The following is a 15,391-nucleotide window of genomic DNA, read 5'->3' as shown; positions in this document are numbered from 1 at the left end:
AGGCTGAGCACCACATTTGCTTCTCAGAGCGACAGAAGCAGAATAAAATTTATTGTTGTGTTGATGTCTCCATGTGTGGGATTGAGAATGGGAGCAATTCAATTGTATCTCAGTGAAAAAGCAGGGGAAGGCTGAAACATATAATGAGAAGATGCTGTAACTTTGCTTTTTCCCTTATAAATTGGGGTAAATAACATTTTAGGTTGCATATTATCAAACTTCATATCAAAATATATATTAAAAAAGTAAGAACCTTACAGCAAAATGTGATGAAAATAACTAGGTATGTGTCTAAGTTTTAGATTTGATTTTGATCAACTGGAAACAGTTGGGTGGAGATGGTGAAAAGCAATGAGGTAGAAAATGATGATAAACCAAGATGCTTTTAGTGTGAGAAATATGTAAGATCAATAGAAAAAGGATATCCAATTGTCTCCTCCCCCATTCTTTTGCCAATGAAAGTACTAGACATTGTTTTAGTATCCACAAACAAAAACTGAGACACTTAATGCATAAGACCATTGGTATATTTACATATACTTTTAAACAAGAGGGTGAAGAAAAAGGTTAAACTGATGATTTCCATACTGAGTTCTGCAGCTGTTATGTAGGGCCATAGTAAGCATTAGCAATTTTGAGCTTTCCGTCTGTATACATTGGCAGTGTGTGTGAAAATCTGACATTCAAAATAGTTTGAAAGCTTCCATGTTAAAAATTAGATACCTGAATGAATAAAGTTAATTTTATATGAACTGGCTGAAATAATTAGTGACTCACTGACAGTTATCATTAAGAACTTGGGAGGACTTTAATGGTCTTGAAAATCTGGAAGAGAGTTAGCGCTTGGTTCACCTTTGTCTGCAAACTGAGGTGTCGGATTACACTGACAAAGAATTAATCAAATTTATTTATGAGTCAGTCTTTGGGCACAAAACAGATAAGGTGATCATTACCTTTTCGTTTAATAGGATAACTTGCAAGGAGGGTCAGAAGGAAGCAGTAGATAGACCTTGGTAATAATGTTGACACTGTCACACGCATCATTCTTAAAGCACGCCGTCATCCACTAGACTGTATTTCATTAGCCAAATTGGTGCAGTAGGGGTCAGAAAACCTGTCTCTAAAAAGCTGCAGCAGCTGTTTCAGATGTTGATGTCACAGAGGCCACTATACTTCCTCTACTATTTCCAGTACTTTAAACCTGGAAAAAAGACCATACTGAAGAGCTCTGTGGGTTACGCCAGGCTGGTGATCTAACAGTACTTCCAATGGCAAAAACTGGGATTCAAGTCTTGCTAATGTTGATAGACTGGGTAAGAGATCCAATGCCTACTACAGAGGAGTGCAAATTCCAGGCACCAGATGGAGAAAAGCAACATGCAGTACAAGAAACGATGTATGTCTTGTTAGCAGCCATACTGGACTATGAAGTGACTGAGCCAAATGTGAAGCAGGAGTAGTCTTGATCTGAAGTGTGGCTGCAAAACATTCAAGACTGTTTTCCAGCTATTGGAGTACATGCCCAAGTACAAAAACCCAAAATGAGAGAGGGTGCAGATAAACTAAAGAGATTGGACGGGAAGATTAGAGTCAGATTTTGGAGAGAAGCTGGCAAAATGAGTTCATATAGACCACAAGATGGAAGAGGAAGTATTGGCCAGGTGTGATAGAAGGGATCTTTTGATAGGTAGAAGTCAGCTAAAAAGAGCAACGAACAAGTGTTAACTGTACCTACAGAGATGTTAGCTTAAAAACAACAACAAAAAACAACCCAATACCTTAATTTACAGTTCATATGATTACAGCCATATAGTAGGAAAAAAAATCCAGCTAATGAAAGCTTAGGGTTTCTATGGCTTTAAAGGCATGCGCGTAGACATACATGTCTGGAGTAGCTTAGTTGTGCTTACCTTACCTTGCCACAGAACAGGGGCCTGGAATGGGTCTCCTGTTGAGAACCTTTCAGCACTGCATTTGTCTGCTTGTTGCACAACTGTTTTTCTTTCTCAGCGAAAATTAGTAGGGAGAAAACTGGAAGCTTGCTTTGAAGGTTTTGAAGGCTTTTTGACTTCACTGGTAACTAAAGCCATATGCATAAAAAAAAGAATAATTATTCTCTGGAGAACATAAGCTGGTCTGCTGTTCGTTTTATTATCAATGCCAGGTTTTATATTTGTTTTACTCAAAATGAATGACTGAATTCCCATTACCTTCAGTACTGTCGCTTGGAAGTCCTAGGGATTGTCTTTGGCCTGCATCTGTGTGTGCATGTGCTTATATGAGGTATTATTTACCTGCAGTGTAGGGGTCTAAAAAGTGGTGGAAGGAACACCATACTGGGGAAACTGTCAGTAAATGAGAGCAAAATCACCACTCCCTTTTAGAAGAGGCATTATAACATTTGTCTGAAAAGGGGCAACAGCAGAACCAGCTTCGCTTTCAAAACCGGATTTTGTCTTTGTTAAGAGAAGTAGTTTATTCATGTTTTCTTCCTTGTAATTCTGCTCATGACTAGGATTCCTTCTAACTATACACTTGATGCTTCAAGGAGTTGCAAGTTCTGTTAATGAAAGTAGTGGGGACATATAAGAAAAGACTGAATAATAGGGGTAGTATGCATTGCTTCACTCCAGGGGTTGCTGAGGAGAGTTATGTTTTTGAGAGTTTCTGTGTAGAAAAAAGGAATATACTTTTATGAGCCTATATACTTTCCATGAGCTTAGTGCCAGCAGTGGTCTTATAGCTCTAGAAGAACAACAGAGGCTAAAAAGAACGAAGAAAGGCAATTGAAGAGTTCAAACAGATCTCCAAGACAAGGCGCAAAATCTGAATGACTGGAGACTTTTAAAAAGAAATTAAGACAGGGCAGATCCTGTCTTGGGGAAAGAGGATGCTGGTGGATCATGTGTATTTCATGTAACAGCTGTTTGCTGCTATGGTAACACAGAATAAGGACAGAGTACTCCAAAAGCTTTGCTACTTTGATTGGCTTTTTTTTAAGATTAATAAACAACACATCAGACAGCAGTAGTTAAGTAAGTATCCTGCATTACCTGTACAAAAAATATATATAAATACAAGTTTGCTTGTTTGTTTTCTTTTTAGAAAAGGAAAGTGTTCGTTTGTAAAATATTCAGAAATCTTACTGAGATGCTGCCAAGTCACAATTCACAGAACAAACATGTGAAATTAGATTCACACTGTGCAGAGATGACACAGTGGCTCCTCCAGATCTGATCCTTTTTGTTTATCCTCAGCACGGTTACACAGCTACCATTCAACACGTGATCATCTGAATATACTTATCTATCAAACAAATGTAAATACTTCCCCGTGCTGCTTTTTGTTAACTACTGTACTAGAAATATCCACCACATTATTATTATTGTTATTATTGTTATTATTATTATTATTAAGGAATTGTCCTTCATTCCATGCATAACTATCATTTCACAAGTTAAAAATGCCACCCCTCCCTCATGTCATATTTTATAAAGCACTCTGTGCACAGTGAAGCAGACCCTCAATTAAATGCAAGTGAAAAATACAGTATTACCATTGATTTTAGAGGAACAAAATTCTGGGGAGATTTAAAAAAAAAACCACAAATAGTTTTATCTGGACAAAATAATGTACAATTATTAATATTGCACTTTTTATACAAGAAATCCTAATAAATATACACAAAAGATATACATTTACATACATAGAAAGACATTCTTCTTTTTTTAAATAAAAAGTTACACGGAAGCTTAGCAACACTATTTCTTGAAGACCCATTCATAGTGAGAGCATCCACTGCCAAATGTGTTTGAAGCAACCAAACTGAAGACAGTTTAATGTCATGAATCTGACACTGACCTCAGAATTAGATTCCTGGTTTTGCTGAAAAATCCACATTATGGAAGCTGTAACACAGCAGTACTTGAACAGCCTTTCATTAATGTACCATAAGGCCTGAGCCCCACTGGGGGTGAAGCACAGCCAAACCTTTGATTTAGAGATGGTCTCAAGTCAAAGCCTCAGATCCAGACAGCTCTCCTTTAAATTTTTATAATGCTCAAACCTCCTGCTTTGCAAATCCCTTCTAATTTTAAAGCCCTATTCAGAGCAGAGCAGGAATTGCCCAGGAACTAAAAGGATGAAGCACTTCAATGGATGAATAGTCACTGCAATTGGCTAGGGAGAAAGACTCACAGACGACACATAATGTGTGATGTCTGAGGTTCACTTTTTAGATCATATTTTTAGGGTGTTAGGCTTAAAAAATACGCTGCTTTGTAGCACCCATTTTGTTGTGGGAGGCAGCCAGAGAGGAGCAAATTTATTAAAATTTATTGACATTAGTCCTCTGGGACTGATGCTGAATCTATTCTGTTTCTACTGAGTAGGAACAAAGCCAAAGATATCAGAAATTTTTTCTACTACTTGACTGAAAGGCTTGGCTGTCAGAAGAGAAAATATTCGTGTTAGCAGGAAAGGAAAACCCACTTCCTCAAATGTCTTACCCAAACCTCAGCTCTGAAAGAACCTGAACTCTGGGAACTAGTACTCCTATCTATTCCTATGAAGTGTTAGTAGGACGTAGTACTCAAAGCAGCTCTTGTTACCACAAATGATATTTTTCCTTCCTGTGTTATGCACAGGACAGCATTTGTGGGTTTGTGTTACAGCCTGTTAGTAGCAGATCATACTTTCTTTCCTTCTCCTAGATAATAGCTAACATCACCACCTCATCTCTGTGCTGAAGGCAACACTCCCAGTGCCGATCCTCCCTCACAAATACACCCTGGGAACATTTTCAGATGTCTTCTAGACTCATTCACATTACACAACATTGTTCAACTTTCTCAGACACGACTCCGGATCCTCAAAGATCGACAGCTATCTCCCACTGAGATCATTTGAAGGCCTGGGAGGAGGAGAGAGGGGTATAGAAAGGAAAAAAGGCATCCAATCTTGGTTCTAATAATAGGTTTATAAAGCAAAATCATATGCTTATATTCCCAAACTAGTCTAAGATAAATGGTCTGTATACTTCACAGATGAATGTTCAGTTTAGTATTTTTTTTTTTTGGATTTTTTTTGCTTTGTTTTGTTTTGTTTTCTGCAAACCCTATGATCTGTCAAGCTGTTTGATCCTTTGATTCATGTTGTGGTGGTTCAATGTGATGCTAGGTTTACGTTTTGATCCGCTTTCCCATCTATCCATTGGTGTATCCCCAAGCGTGTACATACATTTTGGGGCAGTCCCACTCCTCTCAGGCCCTTTGCTGGTGGCATGGGATTCTTTGACTTTTTGTTATCTGACCTCATGATTATTTTGCTGCATTCTGTCTCCCAGATTTATAGGAGGGAAAATTTGTCAGGTCCCTTTACAACAACAATTTGGTAAAAGGTTTTCGTTTTCCTTTCTTTTTCCTTTTTTCTTTTAAAGGGAAATAAATAAATAAAATGAAAAAAAAATCCATTCCATTTATATTTTCTGTAAAAGTCCTTGCCTCGGTGAAGCAAAGGCTGTGATCCCCTTGTTCCTCCATTTTCATTGCATTTGTCTTCAAGCTTTTCCACAAGTCCCACAGCAACGTGATTTGAACTGGGTGAGCTGGCAAAGTTTGAGTTGCTTCACTTTCTCGCAGTACCTTGTGGTGTCTCTGCACTCCACTGCCAAAGGAGAAACGAAAAGGAGAAATGGTGATGAGGCAATGAAAGAAGGACTTTTTAACTGAGAACATGTCATAGTGTGGCCAAGAGGGGACCAAAACAGCTTTGTACTGGGAGGCCTCACAGTGAGCATGACCTTGACTTGCTGCAGATGCTGAATGGGGACTTCATGCAGCCAAAGGCTCAAAGGAGAACACGGTGGGCAGCCGTTGCTTTCAGAGCGTGAGGAGAGCTTTTGGGAGAGCTTTTGAAGCTTCTCCAGCACTCCTGTGTCATCTACTGACATTCTAGGGAAGCTCTAGAGTTTCCTAACAGCTGTTACACCGAAGATGAAGTAGTAAATTAAACTGGAGACTTCTTTAACAGAGTAGCTCAAAGGTACTTTGTCCAATCTCATGCATTTCAAAAGTGTGTGGGAGTGCCTTCACAGCTGACCAGATGTTATGTTGTGCTTTTCACGTGTGCCAAAGAACACAGCCCAGGGTGGAGATGTTTAGACACTTTAACCTACATTTCAAGTTCCGTAGGACTTTGGTCCCTAGTATCATTTGGACAGCTTTTGAGGCCTGCAGCCTCCTGCTTTTGAGTTGCAGGTTGGAAAACTGTCCAGTATCTCAGCCAGACCTTGTGTGCATTTTTTATCTGATGGAGTCCCACTTTCCATATCAAGGCTGGAAAAAGGGATCATCACAGGGCAGTTATACAGCTCACTGCAATAACATCTGTGTTTTTCTTCATGTCTGTACCACTAATGGATAGCTGGGCCATTTTAGATGGTTAGCAAGGGGATACAACGCGAGTCAAGCCCACTCGACACCACTGCCAGCAAACTGCAATGGGCACCTTGTCCCCCATGCTGGGATGCTGAGCTTTGGACACTGCATTTTGCATCTGTTCAGGCTGGAGGGTCCCCAGGAAGCCCAGCTGTGATACCCAGCACCACAGTTCTGGGAGATGGCTCCATATGGAGGACCCAAAGGCCTCCTCCTACCTCCTCCATCCCACTCTTCCCCTCTGCTCAGGAACGTACTGTTCTCACAGGGCGTGATGTTGCAGCGCTGCCAGTTGGCCGGCCGTGGTCTCCAGGAGCAGTAGTGCTCCAGCACAGGCTTGTTGGTGCGAATGTGCACGCAGTCCACGCGCCGGGACTGGAAGCCGTAGTTTCCGCAGGTAGCTGTACACACGGTCCACAGGCTGACCCTCCAGTGCACGCCGCAGATGTCAGTCCAGCAGTTCTGAGTGCTCAAAGGCCTACGAGCAGAAGGGAAAAGGGGTCCTGTCACTCACTGTGCTGCACGAGAAGCAAGTGAGTGCCACTCTGGGCAGCATGCATGCTCTGGGGACTGCAAGCCTTGCATGTTCCAAATATAATTTGTTCAGAGCACTGTTTGGAACAAGTCTTCACTTGGGGCAAGCACAGGTAAGCCTCATGCACTGAAAGGCAATCTTGTAACTACACTCAGGGACCAGACCCTCAAGTGTTGCCAGCTGGTATAGCACAACTGGAGTTAAATGACCATTTGAACTATTTGAGGGTTTGGCCTAAATACCACTTGCCATTAAATTCCAAACCAGAGCTCCACTGAAAAGATGTAATGAAAGAAGTGGCAGCCAGTAAAACTCGTCAGAGGCTTGTTACTTGCTGATGTCTGTAATCAGTGGGAAACAAAAACAGTTCTTAGAAACCCTCCTTTTCCCTTTAACCCTGTCTCAGAAGGGAAGAAGATTACAGAACACTTGGTTCTCTTCTTTTCATCACAAGGACAATTAAAATACATGTTGGGGTGCCAAAGAGCCTCTAATAGTAATTTTCAGCCATAGTTAGGCTTGATTTACATGGCTAAATGTTATGGAAAATAAATATGTTTTTATAATGTCAATAGTGGAGGTTATCTGTAGGAAAAAAAAGCTGTGGAGTCCGTTCTATCCAATGAGCATTTATGTCTAATTGAGAGATAAGAAGAATGGCAGCTTTGGGAGTTCTTTCATTACCAGCAGAACCGAGGTAACAAATGTGCCCTTGGTCTAGGAAGAGATAGCATGGCCTTTCAGTCAGGATTTGGCATGCCTAGAAGGCTATTCAGTTGTTAGATAGCTCTCTCTTTTTTTTTTTTCTTTTTCCCTCAAATGAATCAATACTGAAGTCTGGGCTTAAGCCTGATGAGATTTATGCCACATAATTAAACAGGTTGTACCATGACCTTTTTGTTACATATAGAAAACACAAAAAATGTCAGTTAAATCACTAGTCCATTCAAAATCTATGCAAAAGACAGTGGTTTCAGTTGTAAGAGACTCCTCTCCTACCTTGGTAAGGCACTGCATTGATCAGATGACACAGAAGTCCCATCTTTGGTCTGGCAAAGTATCTGTCTGTGTTGTACAGCCAGTCGTGGTCCAATGCAAGGCCCATTACACTGTAAACACAGAGAAACACTTAATGGAGGTAAAAGGCAATATTCCCCTTTTATAAGACTGCTGGTGAAATAAAGTGCATACTGCCATGCAGTGACTGTGAAGCTTGCAAGCACTTCCTGCAGCTCTGCACACTTTGGAGGCTGAGCACGCAGTCATCTTTTGTCCAGCAGTATTAAAACTGTATTTCTGTATCTGCTCTGTAGATTTATTACCCTCTCCTCTTCAATAGTTCATTCTTAAATACATCTGTTAGGGCGAATAAAATACTCGCACATTGTTAGCCAAGAGCCTATGATCCGTACAGGAAATCTCAATACATTCATTTTACTGTGTATTTTGCAGCTTGAACTATCACAATTTATGGGAAAATTGTTAATAACCAAGAACATAATGAACCAAGGACATATTCTACTACAAATAACAATTTAAAAGTATTGCAGAACAAGAAATGAAAGCTGCAAGCATGACAAACACAGCAGATCTGCAAGTTTGCTCCAAAAATGAAGTTATCCTAACCAATTCAAGTGTCTCAGCTGCACACTTGCTGTTTAACTCTTCTAATCCTCTCCTTTGATTAAACTGCAATTAGATATTGGTATGTAGCATGTGTTTGTGTTCTTTTAAAATTAAATCAAATGTTAGGAAGCAGATTGTTTATTAAGTATCTGGAAATTATATTCCAGAACAGACTGGGGGTTTGTTAATGTGAAGAGGGAGGAAGTTTTGGCAGGAGAGGGCTGCTCTCTCTTCCACACTTCTATCCTCCTCCACTGCTACTAGAAGCTCCATTTCACATTACCATGCACTCCTCACATAATGCTCACTTCCTGCTTCTATTTCTTCCCTCTCTGATAATTGGAAGAGAGAAGAAAATGACTGTGCTGTTTCCCATGCTCTCAGTCAAGCCCCTTGTTGAGCAAGGTAGGTGGAAATGTCATTCATTGGAGCGTGTAGAGCACTTCTGCGTTACCTGTAGGACTGGCAGTCCTCATCAGCAGCAAGCTTGAGTGACTGCTTTCAAAACATTATGTGATACATAGCACAGGTCAAATAGCCCATGAAATGCCACTAATATTAAATGGGAGGTGGAAGGGAAAGAAAAGGAATTAGTTCTGGAGGCACAGAGAGGGTAAGTCATTTCTTTTTCTCTGTTCTTTGGGAAAGTTAGTCACTGCACTTAGGGAATGTGGACCTGATGGCCTCTTTAGAATATCCCATGATACTACTCAGACAGTCATTGAGCCACAGAGCCACTGAGCCAGTGGTACATTCCTAACTGTAATCAGAGAGCAAATAGTCTTCTGGCTTAGAGACTGAGCTGTATAGGCCCATGTGGGACATCATTTTTTTAAGCAGGAGAAATACTATATTATAATGCACGGAGGTCAGGTGCAACAAATGAATTCAGATCTCTTTGATCATCTTGGCTGAGTATGATGTCATGGAGACCTGGATAAACCATAATGATCTAAAAGCAAGAATGAGGTAATTTTTTTTTTGAAAGGATAATCCAGTCCTTACCTGGAATTCCACAGGGACTGAAAATTGGACAGTTTGTTTCCTTCATAAAGAAAGATATTTCCTTGCTTACTCATAAATGTAATACAATAACTCACTCCTCTTTCATGAGGGAAATTTCCAAAATACACAAGAGTTTAATGAAGATGTTTTCAACTAGTGAACAAAAATAAGTTCTAGTCTCTGAAGATTTTTTTTCTAACATCATAAGAAAACTGATGAGGCATGCTGTATTGTGCATGATACTCTAAGCAAATACAGAATGCATGTGGTTATAAATAACAAACTACTATGTTACGTTAACCTCTAAAACAATGAGATAGCATTTGTCATTGTTTTTAAACTGGCTTACCACACACTGATTAGAAAAGGATGCAACGTATTTCATAGTAGCTAACTATGTCAAGACTGGTAGTTAATACTCTAGTAACTTTGTTAACCTCTTCTGGCATTGTAAGAAGCCTCACTTCCTTATCTTTTATTTTTTCCTTTCAAAATGTTTATTCCACCAAAAGTGATGTTAAAGCAATACTAGTATCTCCTTTAACTTTTGGAAAAATTGTCTTCTGTAATTTTAACTCTCTCGTTCATCCTGGTATGGTATACCCCTACATGAGTCACCACTTTGGAGATCTTTGGACTTAAAAGTTTCAAGTTTCTACCTCTAAGTCTGGACTGTCATGGATTCATCAGTCTTCACATATGGCTCAGTCATGCTGGAGTGGAGAGAAAAGGGAGGATAGTAATGACTGGTCCTAGGTTATAACTGAATGTGTATTGGCGAGTATCTTTTCAGGAAATCTCAGCTCACAGAAAAAAAAAAAAAAGACAAAGCAAACTCTTCTCTGGATTCCCACGATAAGGGGATTTAACTCCAAATACTTGGAACATTTGGTATTTATGGAAAGAAACTTTTTAACATCTGATCATTGTATGAAGCTGTAAGGAGAGAATTTGAAGATCTGAAAAACAGCATGAAGTAATCTGAAAATGCTTGTAGCCTCCTATTCTGCATTTCATTGTGAAGCTAATCAAGAAGACTCGTACTTTATGAGGTTCTTGGGCAACATCAGAAACATTTTAAAACTGTGTTGTTGTACAAAACCCACCAAACCTACCATGACCATCAGTCCTGACTCCTGACAGCCAAAACTGAGACACACTCCATGGGTGGTAAGGGCAATTGTAGACACAGAGAATGCTATTTCCCAGACTTGTAACCTGTCATTGTAATGAAGATCAGCAGATATTTCTACTGGGGACAAAACAGGGGTCTGCAGTGGAAGTCCTGTTCACAAGCAGTTCTTCTGGGGACTGCAGGAAGCTACAGAAACCCAAGCATGCAGTGCATCAAATCTGGAGTTCAAAGAGCTGAGCAAATTAGTCGCCTTCTCAAAAACCTGCAGACCATAGCCTCTCATCTTCTGTCAGCTCTCCCCAGCCCACACTATGAGGCTGTTTTCAGACTGCTGGCATGCTTCTTACCTGGCCCCAGGAGGAGGCCACCCACTCGACACAGGGTTGCCTGTTACAGTTCTGAGTGTCCACGGGGCGCTTGGACACCTGGACACAAGCCTCGTTCGACATCGGGACAGAGCTGCCTTTTGCTGTCAGCCGCTGACATGTCACTCGCCGCATCTGGATGCCTCCACCGCAGCTCCGTGTGCATGGAGACCATGATGTTACCATCCATCTGTCAGAGAAAGGCAAGGAAGTCAGGGAGCACATACGTGCTCTGAGCGTGCTGCCTGTGGTATCATCAGTGCCAACCAGAGTTTATGTGTTGGCCCAAACAATGGCTTGGTTCATTTGGGCCACGACCCTGGAAAGTGCTGAGTGCCTCAGCCTCCTGTAGTAGTCACTGAAAGGATGCTCAAAGGATGGAAGCCGGGAAAAGATTATATTTTTTATTTAAGTATCTCTCTGACAGTTCTTTGGGCCCAGAATTCATATTAGTTTTGCCCTTAAGGTTGTTTTTAAAAGCCTAGTAAATATTACTAGCCCAGTCACAGGGGTTGGACATGGCTGCTCTCACACCACTATGCCACAGGAGCCTTAATCACAGGCAACAATAACAGCCCCAGCAATGGGTCACAGGGCTTGATCACAGGTTACAGTCACAGGCTGCAGCCAATTTTCACTCCTCAGAAGAGAAAACTCTCCTCATAAAGCTGATAGAGTAGCTCTCAGGGCACTTCGAACTTACTGCTGACAGAGGAACCAAGAACCTGCTGGTGCGTGTCAGGCCCTGCCTGCTCTGTTACCTCCCTGACAGCTGGGGTAATATAGTAAAGCCTGATGGTTGCTCAGGGATGGAGCTTGTAAATGGACAGTACAGGGACAAAGAACATATATTTTCTTTCCTCTTGAACTTGGACTGTGCATTTAACTGCTGATGGTCTAATCCCATATGTGCTGGGGTTTAAAACATCCAGTATAACTAATAAAAGACCTGTAACAACAAAAAATAATTGTCCAGGTCCAAACTCTTACCAAGATGGACAGTACATCTTGCCTATTTAAGGTTGATTAGGTGAAACAGTCATACAGTTGCATTTGGGAAGAAGATACTGGTAGGAACAGGAAGGACACAATTGATTATTAGTTTCCTGAAGAGATTTATGGTTGTCAGCAGTTTGCCTCATTAAGTTTCAGAATACACAGCAGGAGCTGTGTGATATTGGGGGGAAAATAGTGCCTATCTTATCCCTCAATGGCAGTGTTTCTGGTTACTTTGCAAAATAGGCAATAGGTGTTCTTGAGCCCCATGGAGAGGCATCTGTTACTGCTCCTCAGCTGCTGCAGGTGATTAATTCCTGAGGTCACAGAAACAAGTATATGAACAGACACACTCCTGACAAAGAAAACAAAGACACAACTACTTTTTTTTTCTTTTTTTTTTTTTTCTTGCAGTTTGGTGAGGTTGGAACTGAAGTTTTTCCCATCCCTCCCTCATAAAGCTCTGCCCTGCATTTCAATCAACTTTTTTTTCCAAGCATACATCTCAACAGTTTCTCAGGACCTGAGAGAGGAGTGTGGGTGGCAGTACTGTTCAGGAAAGGGATAAAAAGACATAAACCATTCCCATGGAATTTACGGCCATCACCACAGGCAAACTGCTGTTAATGAGCGCGTTTCATATTTCATCAAATCTCTTTTGGTTTCCTTCTTATGACTCGCTGGCAACTCAGAAAATAGTTGCCTGCAAAAATGGGTAAGAATATATTAAAAAAAGGTAATTAAACAGGACCTTGCCATCTACCCAAGACACAACCATAGTGGTAAATCTGGCTGGTTAGTTCTCATCAGGTTGCTTAGCACCTCTCCTCGCATCAGATTAGACTCTTTTAATATAAGTGCCAGTCCCAAATCACTCTGTTGAATGAGGGAAGTTGTACTAAATTTCTCTTGAGATCCTGACCACCTTGTGTTTGCTTATTCAAGAGCACCATGTCCACAATGGACATAAGGGAGTGGAGGGAATAAAAAATCCAGAAAAATACAGAAAAGCACTTACACACGTCTCAGCTAAGGAGCCACTGGATTAGGGAACGGGGGCATTTTTAATATGGAGAGAGTATAACACTAATCTGACTCTCTGGATAGACACTGGGATGTATTCTTTTTTAGACCAATGGGTGGCAAAGGAGGAAAGTGTGTTCTGCAGGGAGAAAGCAGCAGAACAAGGGAAAGACCTTAGTGTAGTCAGAAGTCTTTCAAGCTGTCATGACTCCACTGTGTTTATCAGTAACAGAAAGCAAAGGATTACAGGGGCACTTAAACTGAGACAGTCTGTAAAAGGAGGCAGACCTCTGTCTGGCCCCCTTCATGCCCACAAAGTCCAATGGGATGTGCTAATTTTACAAAAGACATTTCCACTCTGTGAAGGGAATTCAGCTTTACATCTGCAGCTGCATTTCTGCATTTTTTGACATTCAAGCAACACACGAACTCAGATAACAAACAAAGAAACAAAACCTACTGCAAAGTAGCTGCTAAGTCTAGCTTCTTTGTCTGTTTTGCTGTTGGAATCAAGTCTTATGGTGCCATGTGGAATACAAAAAACATATGACCCTGCAGTTCTTGGGTGATGAAACTCCTGTGTGTACAGAGCTGTGTACAGGATAGGCACCAAATTTACAACCAACACAGGCTGGAATTACCCAAGAAAACTCAGCCCATACAAATGTATGAGATGAGATGGGCTATGTGTGAGGATGCTGAGAGAGCTTGCCCATGTCCCCTCAAGGCTGCTTGCTATCATTGTTGAAAGGTTATGGATACTGGGGAGGCCCCTGACAATTGGAGAAAGAGAAGCATTGCCACCATCTTCAAAAAAGGATGTAGGGATGACGTATAGGGAACTGGTCAGCCTTACTGGGGTGCCTGGGAAAATCCAGAAGCTAGTCCTTGTGCTTCATGTTTCTGCGCAAAAGGAGAAGATGACTGTGAACAGTCAGCCCAGACTGATCAAAGGTAAGTCATGTCTGACGTACCTGATTGAATTCTGTGATAAAATGACCAGATCTGACAACAAGGTGAGGGCCATGGAAACCATTTACTTGTCTCCATCAATAGTCTAATATCCAAGCTGCAGTCTGGATGGGTTGACATGGCTTGGGTGAAAAATGGGTTTGACGATGAGGCTTATAGGGTGATGATGAATTGTTTTTACTCTGCCTAAAGGCTGTTAACAAACAGGGTCTTATGGGGCTCAGCATTTGTCCCTGTTCATGTTCTTGTTGGCTCACTTCTATCAAGCTCCCCCTGATGGCAGCTGCACCCCTGGGCTTACTGAGAGTTTCCCTCAAGTTTCGTGCCCTGCCTAGGTGAAGCCCTGAGCAGCCTGGCCTGAGCTCAGCCAGCCCATGGAAGCCTGTGATTCTACTTGGCCTTGATGGGCATTATTAATGAGTCATAAAGGGAAAAGCAGAAAAGGTAGACTTCTTAGGCAGAAAAGATAGACTTATTGGACAAGTTTTCCTGTCATTCAAGATGTTTCTCCATCATCCAAAATGACAAGTACCAGTAAATGTCTGGAAAACACTTTTCAGCCTTGATGTACCGTATTTCTTGTGCTGTATTTTGATCAATTATGAAACAATGCTGAAAGTTGATATTCAAAAGCACTGATCTTCTGGGAAGCTTTAGCTCTGGGTTCAGATTTGAAATTTGCAGCTTAGACCTCTCTGTAACTTTGATTTACATATTATTATTCTTCTTATTATTAATCTTTTAAAAATCAGCCACCATATTGTTAATCACAAACAAAACCCAGAGAAAAACATGATGTCTTTTCAGAGTGAGTTGATGTAAGCTCTAGGGCAGGCATCTTTTCTAACTAGTCAGTTACTGGGACAGCTTTGTTTCCAAGGGTCCAGATTGTTACTTCTGGGGCTTCCTTTCTTCTGTTCACTTTCCAGTCATTGCTATTGTATGTGGAGAGTACTGAATTTATGTTAATAAACCACAAAGATACTAGGTCAATGCTTTTTCTCTAACGAGGATCTGGCCTCGAAGGGTCTGAAAATCTGCTAGTAATTAATCGGAGGTAGGAAGACAAGTACATTGAGTTCTTTTACTTTACAGTTTCAACATACAGTAAGTACTGTCTGAAGGCCCCATTTAGGGTGAAATCTTTCCCTTCATGAAGTACAGCACTGTGCTCCCCCTCCCCATGTAATGTCAGCCCCCAGTGAAGTTTATGAGTTTAAAGAACTGGTGAGGCTTGAAATGGAAATGAAAATTCAGTTTTCTACCTCATTGTAAAAATGCTGACTATTCCCACTGT

General features: G+C 41.0%; 2 protein-coding genes across 2 annotated transcripts in view; one reads left to right on the top strand and one right to left on the bottom strand.

Annotated features, from left to right (window-relative positions):
* Positions 1-15,391, top strand: part of HAUS6 (HAUS augmin like complex subunit 6) — a 223,635-nt gene that overhangs the window by 60,875 nt on the left and 147,369 nt on the right. The window lies entirely within an intron of this gene.
* Positions 2,321-15,391, bottom strand: part of LOC126913638 (ADAMTS-like protein 1) — a 51,041-nt gene continuing 37,970 nt past the window's right edge. Inside the window, exons 7-10 of the mRNA XM_050716259.1 lie at positions 11,086-11,293; positions 7,972-8,081; positions 6,695-6,915; positions 2,321-5,664 (exon numbers count right to left, since the gene is read on the bottom strand). Of these exons, the coding sequence (XP_050572216.1) occupies positions 5,558-5,664; positions 6,695-6,915; positions 7,972-8,081; positions 11,086-11,293 (646 nt within the window). The 3' untranslated portion in view covers positions 2,321-5,557. The remainder of the gene's footprint in view (positions 5,665-6,694; positions 6,916-7,971; positions 8,082-11,085; positions 11,294-15,391) is intronic.

Source organism: Cygnus atratus, chromosome Z (assembly GCF_013377495.2).
Source record: "Cygnus atratus isolate AKBS03 ecotype Queensland, Australia chromosome Z, CAtr_DNAZoo_HiC_assembly, whole genome shotgun sequence".
In the NCBI taxonomy this organism is placed as follows: domain Eukaryota; kingdom Metazoa; phylum Chordata; class Aves; order Anseriformes; family Anatidae; genus Cygnus; species Cygnus atratus.
This window is presented reverse-complemented; position numbering and strand designations above follow the sequence as displayed.